This window comes from Dendrobates tinctorius, unplaced genomic scaffold (genome assembly GCF_039654945.1).
Source record: "Dendrobates tinctorius isolate UK_male_01 unplaced genomic scaffold, ASM3965494v1 ptg000034l, whole genome shotgun sequence".
In the NCBI taxonomy this organism is placed as follows: domain Eukaryota; kingdom Metazoa; phylum Chordata; class Amphibia; order Anura; family Dendrobatidae; genus Dendrobates; species Dendrobates tinctorius.
In genome coordinates, this window is record NW_027361702.1 from 9,907,910 (window position 1) to 9,924,949 (window position 17,040).

The window sequence follows — 17,040 nt, forward strand, 5'->3', positions numbered from 1 at the left end:
ACAGTCAGTCTCACTTGCAACACCTACGGACAGTTCTCCAGAGACTCTGGGAGAACCAATTGTTTGTTAAGTAGGAAAAATGTTCGTTTTTCGTACAGGAACTGTCTTTTTGGGGGCTGCTTGTGTCCTGTGATGGGTTTCGTATGGATCCTAAGAAGGTGCTGGCGATCGCTGACTGGTTCAGCCTCGAGATCTCAAGGGGCTCCAGTGCTTCTTAGGATTTGAAAACTATTACCAGAGATTCATTAAAGGTTTCTCACAAGTGGTTAAACCACTCACGGATCTTACCCGGAAGGGGGCTGATGTAAAAAATTGGTCGGAACTCGCTAAGGGGTCCTTCTCAGCTCGTAAGAAATGTTTCATGTCCGCCACGGTGTTGGTGCAACCAGACCCGTCCAAACCATTCATTGTGGAGGTGGATGCTTCTGAAGTGGGGGTGGGCGCTGTGCTGTCCCAGGGTCCGACCACCCTTACTAATCTCAAACTCTGTGCCTTTTTCTCCAAGAAGTTCTCTTCCGCCGAGAGAAACTAAGATGTAGGCAATAAGAGAACTTCTTGCGGTCAAGCTGGCATTCGAAGAATGGAGGCACTTTTTGGAAGGGGCGGCTCACTGTTATCACAGATCACAAAAATTTGGCATACCTTGAATCTGCTAAGAGGCTTACTCCTAGATAAGTCCGTCGGTCACTTTTTTTTTTTTCACGATTTCAATTCTCCGTTATTTTTCGACCGGGGTCCAAAAATGTTAAAGTGGATGCCCTATCCAGAAGTTTTGACCTGGTCTCTCGCCCTGAGCCGCGGTCCTCCATTCTTCCCCCAGGGGTGGTAGTGGCGGGGGTCTCATCAGGGTTGGAACAAGAAATTTTAAGGGCTCAGTTCCTAGCTCCGGCGACCAGGCCAGGGGATAAATTGTTTGTTCCAGATTTATTGCGGGCTAGACTTCTGCAGGAGTTTCATGAGTTTAGGCTGAGTGCTCATCCCGATATCACGACCACTAGAGAGGCAGTAGCCAGGGTTTTTTAGTGGCCTTCACTGGGGTCCGATGTCAAGAAATTCATTTCTGCTTGTGGTGTGTGTGCCCGTTCCAAAAGCTCACATAACTGGCCGGCTGGGGAACTCATACCTTTACCGGTTCCTCATAGGCCATGGACTCAATTACCGGTCTTCCACCTTCCAGGGGCAATACCTTAATCTGGGTGGTGGTGGATAGGTTTTCAAAACATGCCCATTTCATTCCCTTGGCAGCATTACCCTCAGTAGAAACATTGTCAAGGTTGTTTGTGCAGCATGTGGTCCGATTGCATGGGGTACCCCTGAATGTGGTGTCTGACAGAGGTGTGCAGTTTGTGGCCAAATTTTGGAAGGCATTCTGTATGAAATTGGGCATCTCACTCTCCTTCTAGTCGGCATATGACCCGGAGAGTAATGGTCAGACGGAAAGCACCAATCAATCTCTGGAACAAATTCTCAGGTGTCTTACCTCCGCCGGACAGGAGGATTGGTGTGATGCGTTACCGTTGGCGGAATTCGCTTTTAACAACCGGGTGAGTCAGTCCACCAACATGACTCCATTCCTGATCAATTATGGGTTTAATACTCATTTTGTGGAGTTTTCACGGGTGGATTCCACTTGTCCAGGGGCAGAGGAGTCCATTCAACGGTTAAAAAACCTCTGGGCTGAAGTCCAGTGTAATATCTCTCGGGCCCAGGGGAGGTACAAATATTTTGCTGACAAAAAGAGAGCCCCGGGACACATGTTTCAGGTGGGGGAGAAGGTTTGGCATTCCACACGTAACATCAGCTTGAAGGTACCATCAGATAAATTGGGACCAAAGTTCATTGGTCCGTACGAGATTATGGAGATAGTCAACCCAGTGGCATATACAGTAGGTTGCGTCTCCCCGCCTCCTTAAAAATATCAAATGTGTTCCATAAATCTCTGTTGAAGCCTGTGGGGTCTGTCAAGGAGGACACAGAGTCTGTTGTTCCTCCAGTGTTGGTGGAGGGTCACTTGGAGTATAAGGTCGGACATATTGTGGACTCTCGGCGGGTGCGCCGCTCCTTGCAGTAACCTGGTCCACTGAAAGGGATATGGGCCACAGGATCGCTCATGGGTCCCTGCTCACTCTGTACATGCAGATCGCCTGGTTCGGGCTTTCCATGGCAAATACCCAGGGAAGCCTGGGGGTCCAGAGGCCCCCTGTTGAGAGGGGGGTACTGTCATGATCCAGTGCAGGTTTTGACCTGCACGTCAGGAGTTAATGTCTTGAGCCCAGTACAGGCTTTGACCTGCACGCCTGGGGTTAATTATTGTGGCCTCTCTTTGGTTCAGGGAGAGCTTCTTATAGCCCTGGGAAACTCCAATCCCCGTCAGTTATACTTTTGCCTTTGGCAGAGTGTGGTGACCCCTGTGTGCCTGTTGATTGTCTTCTAGCTTGTTTATATTTGTTCTGACCCGGTTCTGTCCCCCGTTGTGAGTTTGCCTGCTGATTCTGTACTGTATATCTGTTTCTCTGGTTTCTGACTTCTTGGCTATGTCCTGACTATCTGTTCTGTCTAGCCCTTTGGTATTGTCGCGCTATCTCATGCTTTGACCCCGGCCTGATCTGTTTATGTCTCTGTCTATGCCCCTTGGTAACTTTGTCCCATAGTTACCATTCTAGGAGTTTTCCTGCAGCCCCTAGCTCTCTGGAGTTTAGGCCATGCCCATAGCAGTCACGTGCTTTAGGTCCTGTTAGTCTGAAGCACGCATCTTTTCTGCTGCTGCCCACTCCACTGGTATCTTAGAGCAGTTTGTCTTACTCAGGACACGTGCACTGGCTCAGTGAGCAAGTGCAGTGCGGTGTTCCTGACAGGAACTTTCCGAAAGGGGGGAAGGGTCGAAAGGACCTAAACGGCCGGTGAGCCTTTCTGTTAAAGAAGCGCTTGGGTCTAGACTGAGGAAGCGAGGTGCTCTTACCCCCAGTTGCGTCTGATATTATCTGGTCCAGCCTGGCTCCAAAGAGCCTGGAACCTTGGAATGCTAGGTTGGCGAGAGACTTTTTAGAGGTGGTGTCTCCATTCCATGACTTCAGCCAAAGCTTGTGGCGTATGGCCACGCTGTTGCGGTTTTCTCTTGTGGAACACCTGGCTGCATCCAGGGAAGCAGCTAGAACGTATTTGCCTGCATGATCAATTTGATCTAATTCCGCTAGCTCATCATGAGGAGCTGACGCTAACATGCCCTTACGAAGTATCTTTGCCCAGGCTGAGATGGCTTTCGCCACCCAAGTGGAGGCGAAGCTGGGACAGAGAGAGGCGCCAGTCGCCTCAAAAATAGATTTTGTCAGTGATTCGAACTGCCTGTCCGTCGAGTCATTAAGTGATGCACCGTCCGGTAGAGATAGAACTGTCTTGGAAGACAGACGAGAAACCGGCGGATCCACCTTAGGGGACTCGGCCCACTTTGTGAGAAGGTCCGAGTTAAAGGGCTATCGTACGTCCAGATGCTTTCGTCCTGAAAAACGTTTTTCTGGGTGTTCCCAGTGTTTGGTTAAGGTAGCGTCGAACTCTTTGTGCTTGGGAAAGGTTCGGGAGGGAGGCCTTGCACGTTTAAATGAGACAGAGGAGACCTGTGTAGGCATCTCGTCCTCCTTTAGCTTTAGCGTTGTGTAATAGCCGAGATAAGGCTATCTACCATGTCCTGTGATTTGGACGTGTGGTCTGTATCCGAGTCAGACCTGGACCCTGAATCTATATCTGACCCAAGGTCCTCCTCCGAGGAGGGGAGCTGGGATGAAGAAAGCTGCCTGGATGCTGCGGAGGGTCCTGGTAAGCTGGACGAAGAGCAAGACAGAGCCCACTTCCTTGAACTCCGACACGGTCTGTCCCTTTGGATGTCGCGGTCAGGTGCTGGCGACTCGCCGAGAGAGGCTGTCGGAGCACTGGTGGCTGCAGATGGCTATGGAAGTTGTTTTAAGACCTGGACCAGGTACTGGGATACCACCTTATTCAGGTCTGCGACCGACTGAGACATTGCAACGTCCCACTCTGGGGGAACGGGGAGTGCTCTCATCCCGGGAGTCAGTGTACACCTGTGGAGCAGACATGGTGGAGGTACTGCATGACCGGCAGAGAGGCGGCGACTGACCTGATGTCCACTTTTTCTTACAGCGTGCACAGGCGTAATGAGTTACAGTGGGCCTAGAAAGGGGAGCCCTTGTGGAGTTGGGCATATGTAGAGAGTACCGCACTCTAGTGAGGTAAAGATACTGCAGAGGAGCGCTATTAAGTGGTCCACGGAGAAGAACAGAGCCTACCCGTTACCAGCGATCCGCAGCAGGCAGGAGCGTGACCGTGTCCCTCAAATAGTAGGTCCATGGGGTGCTAGGGCAGTGCACGAGGAGCTGGGCGGCGTTACGATGCCGGAGAAGTAAAAAGGACCTTAGCGGTGGGAGTGGCTAGTAGCCGACTCGCGTGATAGGCTGCTGTCAGAAAAGGGGGCGGTGTTAAATAACGAAAGCACCCCCGCGATTGGCTGGGCTGAGGGAGAGGGGAGTGCATCATGCAGGCTTCCAGGCCTGACTATGGGGGAAAAAGGAGCGCCAAAGTAGCGTGCGCTAAACAGGGGTAGTGACCGATGAAAACCCCTGTGAAAGTGAAAGAGTTGATGCTGGCGCCTGTACAGAGGACCAGCGCTATGTACCAGGGTGAAGCCAATACCCCGGAGGTCGGTAGGAGCTGCGGGAACGCCGCTGGGCCCGGGCGCTGAGTGAACTATGTGGCACAGACACCGGTGACTCAGGGAGCTGCTATTAGCAAAGTGCGGGAAATGCAAAAGGTAGCGCTGGCCATGGGGTACCGTAGACTTCTATGTGGAGCGTCCGTCTTCTTTCAGGCTTAAGTATATGATGAGGAGGCATACCGCAGGGGCCCATGGATGGAGAAGGTTGCTGGGAGACAAGATCCTACTCCCACACTGTCCCTACAGTGCAGAAGACGGCATCATCCCCTTCAGCAAAGGGGGAGGTCACCACCGGTGACCACCGTCTTCCTCTCAGCCCGCTCCAGAGAGAGGGGTGAGGAGGGGAATCGGCAAGGACTGGCCACCGGTTATCACCCAGAAGCACCCATGAGGGTGGTAGGGGATACAGTCCTGCCTGCGGCCTGAGGGATGCGATGTGGACAACACCACACTGCTAGCTCAGCCGCATAATACAGGAAGGCAGGGTGAGAATGTACACCCTGTTTCCCCGAAGCTGTATCTGAAAAATAAATGGAAAAAAGTTAATAAAACACAACAAAACCTGAAAAGGGTTAGCTGCGGATCTGGGAAGATCCAGGTCCGCCTCCTACAGACACTAAGCACAAACTGAGGTACTTTGTGCCTGTCGGTGGGTGTATACTGCCGGGGAGGAGCTATTTTTCCTTTTTTGCATAGTGTCAGCCTCCTAGCAGCAGCAGCATACACCCATGGTAATCTGTGTCCCCCAATGAAGCGATAAAGAAAAGATATGCAACACTGTTTTTGTGGGGTTTTTTTATTTTTCCGGCAGGTACTCAGCAAAACAGCGTTGCTCGGGGTACTCTGGAAAACAGCCTCGATGGGGGGGGGGGTACTCTGCAAAACAGCCTCGATGGGGGGTACTCTGCAAAACAGCCTCGATGGGGGGGGTACTCTGCAAAACAGTCTCGATGGGGACTCTGCATACAGGCAGTTTAATAATATGCTGGCCACTCTCACTGTATACAGACCGTGTAAAACTCTGCACTTTCTGGGGTGAAAAGAATACCGAGAGCATCAACTAGGGGACACGGCCGTGGTGATGCTGATGGTGGTATAGCTGCTGCAAGGAGATGACGTGGTGCCTGCTACCCACCCAAATGAACCACCTTCCTCTGGTGCACGCAGGTGACAGGACTTTCGGTGTAATTTCGTAGGCCCAAGTACCGGTTGATGAATGGTGAGGCCAGAACAAGTAGATGCGGTTTTAAATTGGTTGGTTGAGAGTGCTTCCAGTTCCTTCACTTTGTCTTCCACCCGGTCCCCTGCTGAGAGAGCAGATTTCTCTATCGCTTCATTGGGGGGGGACAGGAAACCATGGGGTGCATGCTGCTGCTACTAGGTGGTTGACACTATGCAAAAAAAAGATAGTACCTCCCCAGCAGTATATACCCACCAACTGGCAGGAAGCTCATCAGTTTTAGCTTTGAGTCAGTAGGAGGTGGACACAGGGCAGCTCTCAGTCCCATTTCTACCTTTAGATTTTGATGTTTTTTATTAATCTCTCTTTTTCAGATACAACTTTTGATTCTGGGTGACGGAGTGTAATTGGTCACGCTGCTCTCCCCCCCCCTAGAGACTGGGAGCACAGTGTGGGATTGTCTCACCACTGTATCCTCTGTGTCTACCAGGCAGGACCCCATGCCTCCTAACACATCAAGAGTGTTTGGGGCATCCGCAAGGAGGAAGATGCGGACTGGTCCTTGCCACTACACCCTAGCCCGCTCGCTACAGAGCCAGACGTGCAGGGTGGGAAGACGGTATCGCTACCTTACAGCTTCCCGACATACAGCGCTGTGACTAGGTACCCTCCAGCCACCCGTCCCACTGGGATGTCTGATGGCCATTTTCATTATCGTGCTGCGAAGATGGATTCCGGGGCCTTCAGGACAGGTATCTCGCCCCATAAGTCTCGGGAAATAGGAGGGGGGGGGTCCCCTTAAACACAATAGTGATATGGTGTGTTTTACGTAAAATCGTGATGCAGTTATAGCCCAACCGCGGCCCCTCACCACCCTGCTCTCCCAACAGACAGTTTTCCAAATTTAGTCCCTGGCCGGTTCCGGGGCCTGCTCCCGCGATCGTTAGTCGCCCTCACCATTTAGTTTGCCAGTTGCGCAGGCTGTCTTCATCCACAAAAATTGAGGAATGCATTCTAAGAATGGGATGCTTAATGTATGCGATTTTTAAGCATTTTTAAAGGGAAAAAAACGCTTAAAAAACGCTAACATGTGAACACAGCCTAAAGCACCTGTGTCTCTAATGTTACATATTGAAAAAAAAAAAATCGTTTATGACTCCAGGACACTTATTTTAGACAGACATGGTTGCCCTTTGTCTATGCATACAATATCTTATAGTCCTTCCCAATGTAGCTCCTGCAGGGTCTGTACGTTTCTTCCTCCAGTGGTCCCCTTTTTATTCTCTATTTTGGTTAGGTATCCAGACCTGGACCGCAGCAATGGAGTGTTTTTTCCCTATGCACACCAGCTTTTCCATCCATGGAGAATAAGACTTTAGGTGCTATAGGAATAGCAGCAATAGTGTTTGGTCTCCTACCCAGTGAGTCTGATGTACCTTTTACCACGTACCTCATGGTCGATCACAGCTGCAGTCAACATTTTCTGACCACTAGTGTATCAGATGGACCATTTACCTTGTAATTCCAGGTCGATTGCAGCAGCCGTACTAGTGGTCTGCTGTCCACCATTCGGTGAGTCAGATGAACCATCTACCACGTACCTAATGGTTGAATGCAGCAGTGGTCCATGCCCAGTGAGTCAGACGTATCATTTAATCAGACGTATCATTTACCACACACTATCTAGTAACTCAGATGCTCCACGTTCCCCATGGTCGTTTGCAGCGGTGGTCCACGTTTCCTGCCCAATAGCCAGTGAGTCAGATGTACCATTTAACATGTATCTCATGGTCAGTGACAGCACCGGTCCACGTTTCCTGCCCAACATCCAGTGACTCAGATGCACCACCTATCAAGTTCCTCATGGTCATTTGCAGCAGTGGTCCTCGTTTCCTACCTACTATCCAGTGAGTCGGATGCACCATCTACCATATACCACATGGCCGATCGCAGCAGCAAATGTAAGTGCTCTATCCGGTAAGTCAGTCACATGAGCCGCTTGCAGCAGTGGTCCAAATGCTCTGCCAGTTATCCAGCGAGTCAGACTCACAATCTACCACGTAACCCAACCTTTATTACAGTTACGACCCAGGGGCCTTGTCCTCCATCCTGTGAATATGATTTGCCAAGAATAATCCAACAGGTCAGGACCTCCATCTACAGTTAACCACATTGCTATCTGCAATGCAGTTGAGCTGAGCTAACTACTAACCAGTAGTTAGACCCAACATGACTATAGCAGCTTTCTTGTGCTCTGTCCACTATCCAATGAGTCAGGTACTACTTTTACAATGTTCCTTATGGCTGATCATTGTGCAGCCCAAGGGGGTCTAGCGAGATCTCAGTTCTTTGTCTGTTTCCAAACTTACTTCTTCTTTCTTACAGAGATTGAAAAGCACTTTGTTCTTGTCAAACCGCTGCCAAAACAAGAGCCTCTTCAGCCTTGGATCAGATGTCTGAACAACACGTAAACGAGTCTTCTCCGGCAAAGATTGTATCCTTTCTCAGTATTTAGAGTTGTAATCTTGTGCTTTTTTCCTCTCAGTGATTAAATTACATTTCTCAGGGCCAGTGCTGTCTCACCCGAACAGCCCATTCCAACTTAGGGAATCCCTGGCTATGTCTGATCCTGCGAGTCACATGGTCGGCACCCGTGCCCAACTGGTCGCGTCAGTGACTCTGTCTCCGCCTTTTCTGTTCCCTGTGCCAGGCATTCACTGGAGCTCCTCCTTCGGATGGTAAGACCTCGCTGATTATACTGCCTTTTCTTTGGAAATTTTCTTATATCAAGGTAAGCGGTTACACATGTAAGGATTCTTACCGGACTTTATTACCAAGATGGTCTGAATTGATCAAGAGCTACCAAGATATCTCAAGTTATCAGGACTAATTTCTTTAAACTGGTCAAGTCATCCTCAAAGCGATTTAGAGTCCACATCAGCATTGTCATTTTGCGCCATTCACGTGTTTTTTTCAGGCTCTCTGCTCCACACTGTTGTTCCTTGGCACCTGGATTCTGAGTTCAGACCTTGCTGCAGACTCCTCTCCAAGGAGTTTGGGGCTCTTTTCTCATGATTGCACTCTGGTCACCTCTCCCATCTTGGCTGGGATATCAACATCCCAAATTAGTCTCTGGTCCCGGCCCAACATACTGATTTTTCTGGGAATGCTGTTTGACACAGCATGATCAAGAGTTTTTTTCTACCCAAGGAAAAACCCTCGATCCTATCGCGTGGGACTCTCTCCTTCAGAGGCATATTTGCACGTTCGCTTCGCTTCTGCATGAGCGTTCTAGGTAGGATGGTTGCGTCAATGGAAGAAGTTCCATTTGCCTACTTTCATACACATCCTTTTCAATTTTCTCTTGTTGCCATCAAGATGGAAATGGTCGATTCACTCACTGTATCGACTAATCATGCCCCTCTCCGGAGACGGTCTTAATCTCCTCTAGTCAATTGCGGTAGATCTTTCCCACACCATGTAGGAAGATCGCTACTACAGAAGCCTACCTCTTGCTATATTTTTCTTGCAAGACTTCAGAAGAAGAGGGAGCAGGAGGAGGCTACCATTAGTTTCAGGTCCAAACTGACAATGCCACAATGGTGACAGAGATGAATCTTGAAGGAAGAACCTGAAGTCAAGCAATATTGTCAGAAGTGTCGCGGATTCGGTTATGATCTTGGCACTGCACATCCCAAGAGTGGAGATCTGGGCTGCCGATTTTCTCAGCCGAGAAGGTCCCGCCACCGGTGAGTGGTCCCTGAGCCAGTCAGCCTCCCACGACATGTGGCTCCTTTAAGGGTTTCCCGACATCAACCTGATAAAGTCCAGTCTAAGTCACAAGATTCTTCATGTGGTCTCCAGATCACATGTCACGCTAGCAATCGGCACTGACGCTTTGGTAATTCCTTGGTCTCAGTTCTCCCTCCTGTACCTGTTACCTCCCTTAACACTGATCTCAAGGGTGGTCCAGAAGATCAAAACTGAGGGAGTGCCCATCATTCTCATCGCCCCAGAATACTTGGGTATGCAGAAGTAATCAACTTCCTCACGGGCACTCCGTAGAAACTCCAGGATCTTCCAGATCTTCTCTCGCAGGGTTTATTCCACCAGAATTCTCCGTCACTCTATTTAACAGCATGACTAAAACCATGTTTCTGAAATCAGCAGATTTCTCCAATCAGGTTATCCAGACCATATTCAGAACTATGAAGCCTTCCTTTTCTAGCATTTCCCATCGTTAGTGGAAAATCTTTCTCCGCTGGTGTGTAACTAGTCAGACCTCCCCAAGGGTCTTTCATCTGGTTTCCATTTTGTCCTTCTTACATTTGGGTCTGAGATCTGGCCTGTCCTTCAGTTTTCTCAAGAGATAGGTGTCTGCTTTTTCCATACCTTTTCGAAATATTACAGTATAATGTCTCGCCTGCAGATCAAGACCTTTCTGCAGGGAGTTGGGCATTTTGTTCCTCCCTATCGGCCTCCAGTAACACCTTGGGATCTCAATTTAGTACTCAGTGCTCTTCAAGAATCAACATTCAAACCTCTACAAGACATCTTTCACTCCTTTCCTGGAAGGTTGCCTTCCCCGTCGCCATTTCTTCTATCAGATGAGTTTCCAAACTCGCAGATCTCTTGTCATTCCTCCTTATCTAGGGTGGCACCAGGACAAGGAAGTGTTACGTCCGATACCATCCTTTTCTCCCTAAGGTGTTTTTTTGTATTTCTCCACAATAAGAATACTGTTTTTTTCTTCCTTGTTTCCATTTTTATTACTTTTCTTCACCAAGAGTGGTCTTTAAACAAACTGTACCTGGTAGAGTTCTCTGTGCCAAAGAATTGGCAGGATGGGGGATACTCAGGACAAGTCTTGCAGGGGATTGGATGGGGAATGTATGATTATGGAGAAGAGCAAAAAGGTTTTGGGAGGACCGGAGATTACGAGGTGGGAGATTAGTTCAGAGATATATGGGGCAGACAGATTATGGACGGCTTTGTAGGTCAGTGTAAGTAGATTGAAGTGTATACGTTGTGGAATTGAGAGACAATTAAGGGATTTGCAGAGCAGAGTAGTGGAGGAGTAGAGAAGGCAGAGGTGGATAAGTTGGGCAGCAGAATTACGGACAGACTGGAGAGGTCTGATGATGCGATGGGGGATGAGGAGGTCCTAGACACCACATGGAGTCGAGGCCATCTGAGTGACTTTGGCAGTTCAGAGCAAGAGCTGGTGGTCACGCTACCCCAGCTGCACAGCAAAAGAGGGAGCAGGGTGCAAAAGCACCGCGACCAGCCCTTAGCCAGTACATCGGCTGCTACTGTTCACCGCGCCTATAAACTGAGCACATTATAGCCAGCCAAAAGGAGCTCCGTGGCATGACAATTCTTCAAGCAATGTGCAGACAAGACATGGGTTCTTTGCACACTGTGCAGTCAGAGCCTGAATAGAGGCATAAATGTGCTGAACCTAAGCACCACATGCATGATGAGGCATCTGAAGCACGAGCTGCAGTGGAGTACACACTTGAAAAAACAGGAAAATCTGAGCTTCCTCCTGCTCCCTCTTCTTCTGAAGTCTCAGCCCCTACCTCATGCTCCCGAGCAACAGTACCCACCTGGCTCACCTCATAGGGAGGATGTGAGAGCACCATCAACATTTCTAAACTGTCCCAGGGAAGCATTCAGCTGTCCATCTCCCAAACACTGGAGAGAAAGAGAAAGTATCCCCGTACCCACCCATGTATACTAGTCCTGAATGACAACAATTAAAAATTCCTGCCCTTTGAAATCATGCCATTGTAGCTGGTGGTGATGGACAGTTTAAAAAAAAAAAATGATATCGGTGGTTGTTCCATAGTACGTGATTCCCAGCCGCCACTACATTTCCAGGTCGTTAGATCAAACCTGCTGCAGAAAGTACAGTCCGTCTGTGCGTGCTTTTGGCGTTCTCACCATGCAGCTGCTCAACTGTACACCCTGCAGCGTCGCTTCTGCCTTCCCGCTCATATGCGATGTATCAACAAGGTGGAACTCCACCTTACATATGCCGGAGAGACTGTGCGAGCAGCAGGCAATAGTGGAGTTTCAGCTGCAGCACACACAGATGTGTCCACTCCACTTCACCACCTTTGTGTGGGCCTCGATGCGGGACATGTGTGCTGTGTTGCGCTACTGTGAACACTCAAATAATATGGCCAGCGTTGATGACGCTATCATCAGCGTTACTATACCACATCTATGCTTCCATGAAAAAAATGTTTCAGGCAATGACGGATGGAAGAGGAGGAATAGGGACCATTCACACCATTACCAGGCCAGTTGTTCACACATGGCTCGGATGGTGGGTTTCTGTACCAACAGTGGCCAGGTACACAACTGACCTGTCAGGGGACAGTTTTGGAGGATGAGGAGGGACCGTGTTCACAGCAGGGTGGCACTTAAAACAGCTCATGGGCATAATTGGAGTGTGGCTGGGGGGATACAGACGATACACCTCCCACCGAAGACAGCTTGTCGTTGTCTCTGTGCAGCCTAGCATACATGAGCCAATGCATGTTGGTGTGTCTGCACAATGACCGCTGAGTTGTCCGGATTTTTTCCAGTGCCGGTTACTGGGTAGCAACCTGACATCGGGGGCTCAGTGGAAGCACAAGGCAAAGGAAGAAGACACCAACGCAGCTGGGGCACCAGCACCACCTCGGAAGAAAGGTTTAGCATGGCCGGAATGTGGAAAACCCTCTTCAGCACGTGACAACGTCTAAAACCACCACCTGATACGGTCCGTATTAGCATGAGGCAGTGTTTCAACAACATGGTGGAAGAGTCCACACGTCTCCACATACTGAGTGATGGGTCTGCCCATTTAACTTCTGAGTCTCCTAATTGGACACATGGCCTGAGCTCACCCTTTATGCCTTGGAGGTGCTGGCCTGTCCTGCGGCAAGTGTGTTTAGCATGGCAGGGGGTGTGATCACAGACAGGTGTCCAATGTGGGGAAGGTCACATTAATTACAACGAACCAGGTGTGGATCCCACAGGATTTGTCCGTACCTTTGGCTGAAAAGAGAAGTATACCTGCCACACCCAGCCATTGTTGGACTCCACCTCAGTTTATTCGTTCTATTTACCATTCCCAATGTTTTGGTGCTTCACCAAATAAAAAAATGAGGCTATTTTGCAAAGAACCCCCACACAGAGGCGTGCAGAGTACCCCCACAGAGAGGGGTGCAGCGTATCCCCACAGAGACGGGTGCAGAGTAACCCCACAGAGAAGGGTGCAGAGTACCCCCACAGAGAAGTGTGCAAAGTACATCCACAGAAAAGGGTGTAGAGTACCCCTGCAGAGAAAGGTGCAGTGTACCCCAGCAGAGAGGGGTGCAGTGTACCTCCAGAGGCTGCTTTGCAAAGTATCCCCACAGAGACGAGTGCAGAGTATCCCCACAGAGGCTGTTTTGCAGAGTACCTCCACAGAGTTGGGTGAAGAGTACCCCACCGAGGCTGTTTTGCACAGTACTCCCACACAGAGGCTTTATTGCAGAGTATACACACAGAACCTAACAATGTCCCTCACTTAAACTGTCCTGTCCCTACACTAATAAGAGAATAATGGCAGCAGCACTCATGATCCGGCCTTTATACAGGCCAGGTCATGTCATTCGCTGGCCAATCACAGCCATGCCAACATTTGGTCTGCTATAAAGCACAGTCCATGGCTGGGCTTCACAGAAGTACAAAGATGACAGCGACGGGGGCCTCCAGCAAGAACCTGGCCGCCATGATAAACCATTTGCTACCTGCAAACAAGATGCGGGAAGGTTAAGAGAGCTGGTGCGGTGCGAACTAGCCAGCAAGTATTTTTTTATTTCTATTGTCAGTGACTCACAGAGGCATCTAAATTGTTAACAGCAGCAATCGGAGCTTGCTCTGGTCGCTGCTGTGCCAGCCTGCTCCATACAGGACAAGTCCGATGTATGTACAGTTACATCCATAATAAAAACTGCCTGGAATAGAATGAGAAACTGGAAAAGCCTGTTGGCATGGCTAAAACTAGAAAAATACTTAGGAAAAGTAATCACCTCAAGTTGTAAGACGTTCTCAAGAACTTGTGCAAAAGTCTGAATTTTCTCATAAGGGTAAGTTGTATCACTGAGTGCCAAAGTATTGTCATCGCTGCTCCTAACAGTACTGCTGCTCACAGGCACATATGTACTACTGTTCCACTTCTGTGAAGAAAAAATAAAAAATGTATTACTTATAACATAAACCTCATTAATGTAATATAAATTGACCCTTTAAAACACCTAGCGTAGCAAAAAAAAAAAAAAAAAATCAGCCTGTGTGGCCTAAAACACCTTTTTTTGCAGATCAGATGCAATGCTGGGGTCCTGGGTTCAAGTCCAACAAAGTACAAGGAGTGCAAGGAGTTTATAGGGGTTTACTCTGGGTTCTCTGGTGTCCTCCCAAACTCCAAACACATACCGATAGGGGATGTATATTGTGCGCCCCAATTATGACAGTGGTGATGTCTGCAAAATTGCGGAATATGATGGTGCTACATAAGCAGTCCATAATAAATGATACATAGATCAGTAAAATGTCTATCCACCCTGTGATTCCCAAGATCAACAACTTCGGCATGGTACACAGAGCGTGTCTGAATTAATCACTTTACAATAGAAAAGATGAGTGCTGTGGGGTGCAAGCATTAGAGTACGACTGGTGTGTGTATGCAAATGTATATTTATATACCTCTCACTATACAGTGTATATATATATATATATATATATAGTGAGTACATACACATACTGCACGGCAGGGAGTATCCTCAGGTGTGCATAGATATACGGTATATATCTACTACTTGCAGCCCACATATAGGATTTACAAAATGACCCATAGGGTTAATGAATTTTATGTAGATCTATATATAAGGTCACTAAGCACATGGCACTCAACTTCAATCTGATGGCTCATAAATAAAGAAACTGCAGCTAGTCATGAGTTTTAGTCCAAGATTCTAATCACAATTGCGGTGACTGGGGCGTCCCGACAGACTGACCGGGGCCACCTGGCATCCACACAGACTGACCGGGGCCACCTGGCATCCACACAGACTGACCGGGGCCACCGGCGTCCCCCACAGACTGACCGGGGCCACCGGCGTCCTCAAAGGATGACCAGTGTCACCCATGATGACTGGTTGAATGACAGTCACAAGTTTAATCTGCTGTCACTGTGCTGCAAACTGGTGCCTGCACCTTAACGGCACGGCGCGGTCATTTAGTCAGCCATCAAGTGCCTCTAACAGCAGCGGGTGAATCTCGGATCCACCCGTGACTGTTAACCAGATAAATGCTGCTGTCAATCACTGAAAATCTCTAAACTATAAAAATCTAAAAATAATCTCATCGGTAAACGATGTAAAGAGAAAAAAGTAAGAACATTGCAATAAAATGTAATAAGAGGTGACCAAAACATTGCGTCTATCACAAAGCGGTATCAATACAAATGACTGCTCAGGGCGCAAAAAATATGCCACCAACCAGCCTCAGATCCCGAAAAATGAAGTCTCAGAAAATGACGACAAAAGAAAAATGTTTTTTTTTCTGATTTATTTTCTCACCAGTTAAATTAAAAAATCAATAAACTATATGTGTTTGATATCTGTGTACTTGTACTGACATGTTGAATCATAATGCCATATCAGTTTTACCATATACTGAACATGGTAAATAAAAAAAATAAAAACATTGTGGAACTGCACTTTTTTTTTGCAGTTTCACCGCATTTGGCTCCCCCCTCCCCACGTTTTCCAGCAGACAGGATGAATAGTGTCATTCAAAAGTACAACTGGCCCCGCAAAAAACAAGCCCTCATATGGCTATGGGGACGGAAATATAAAAAAGTTATGGCTCTTGGAAAAAGGGGAGGAAAAAACAAAAACGGAAAATCATCTGTGATAGAAGCGTTTAATGTTTCATGACACAATGCTCGCAGTACACAGCTGATATTCTACATTTGTTTCAGGAGGAAAATACCTATGTTATATATAATGTAGATGGAGGATATAAGAAGAACAGTTCTTGTGTAATAACATGGATTCTGTAAGAACAGAAATGTGTGTCTGTACTAAGTCAGACACAAGGCGAAAACTCCGGACTGTGCACGACACCCAAACAGGTTGTAATATGGTTCCTGCAGTGAGGAAACATGTCAGAGAGCAATGTGCTATAATACTGATGGTGCAGAGGATAAAGTCAGATACTCGCCCTTTTGCCAGGCCGTGATGGCGGCTTCCTAATCTCCCCGTGAGACAGCCTATAATCTCGGACAGGATCCCCCACGTGAATCCTCTTGATAGCGCTCAGCTCGGAAGTAAACATCAGATTAGAGCTCTTGAAGTACATCTGCAGAAGGGCAATGTTTGGTAAAATGACCTTATTATTCCATTATTACATTTCAGAAAACTTTGAATTCAGACAGAAGTCATAAAAGAATTACAAATTAGATGCCTTGGCGGCACCTTGTTTTAGGGATCACTTGCCTTTATTCTGCTGGGTAATGTGAGGGACACCAACTCTGGACAAAACACTTTGTAGATGGAAAGAAGACCGAGGATGTACGGCTGCAGACCCTGAAGATTAGTATAGAAAAGGGCAATATCAACGGATGAAAGGAAAAACGGCATAAACACGTTAATATGGAAACACGTGTTAAACAGCAAGGAGATTTGGAGTGTGTAAGCCCACAGCAAAACAGGACAATAATAAACTATTATTTTTTCCGGTTAATAAAAAATGTTGCAGATGTGTAAATGCTATAGGGACTCTCCCCTATGTGGTCTGGGATTGTATAAGCATAATCCATCTTTTTTGGTCTGAGTTCAAAAACCCTTTTATTCAGAGTAGAAGAGATTGTCAATTCTTACATATTTGCCAAATGTATGACCCCCGACACCTAAATGAAGCCCCTACCAGGCCGTCCCTACACATACTAACAGCAGTGGCTTCATCACCTCCAACTGGAAGAAGCAGAAAGCTGACCAGCACCTCTGAACAGAATAAAGTGTGAACAGGTGCAAACTGCTATGACTTACCATGTCCTGCTGTATTCTTTGGTTTATCTATTATGCAGTACTACCAG

The 17,040-nt window shown here is 48.0% G+C and overlaps 1 protein-coding gene across 2 annotated transcripts in view; it reads right to left on the reverse strand.

The window, feature by feature from the left end:
- CENPI (centromere protein I) overlaps nt 1-17,040 on the reverse strand; it is a 166,645-nt gene that overhangs the window by 88,280 nt on the left and 61,325 nt on the right. For both annotated transcript variants that reach the window (XM_073573088.1, XM_073573089.1), the window contains exons 9-11: nt 16,442-16,531; nt 16,167-16,304; nt 13,973-14,119 (exon numbers count right to left, since the gene is read on the reverse strand). In XM_073573088.1, coding sequence (XP_073429189.1) covers nt 13,973-14,119; nt 16,167-16,304; nt 16,442-16,531 — 375 coding nt within the window. The remainder of the gene's footprint in view (nt 1-13,972; nt 14,120-16,166; nt 16,305-16,441; nt 16,532-17,040) is intronic.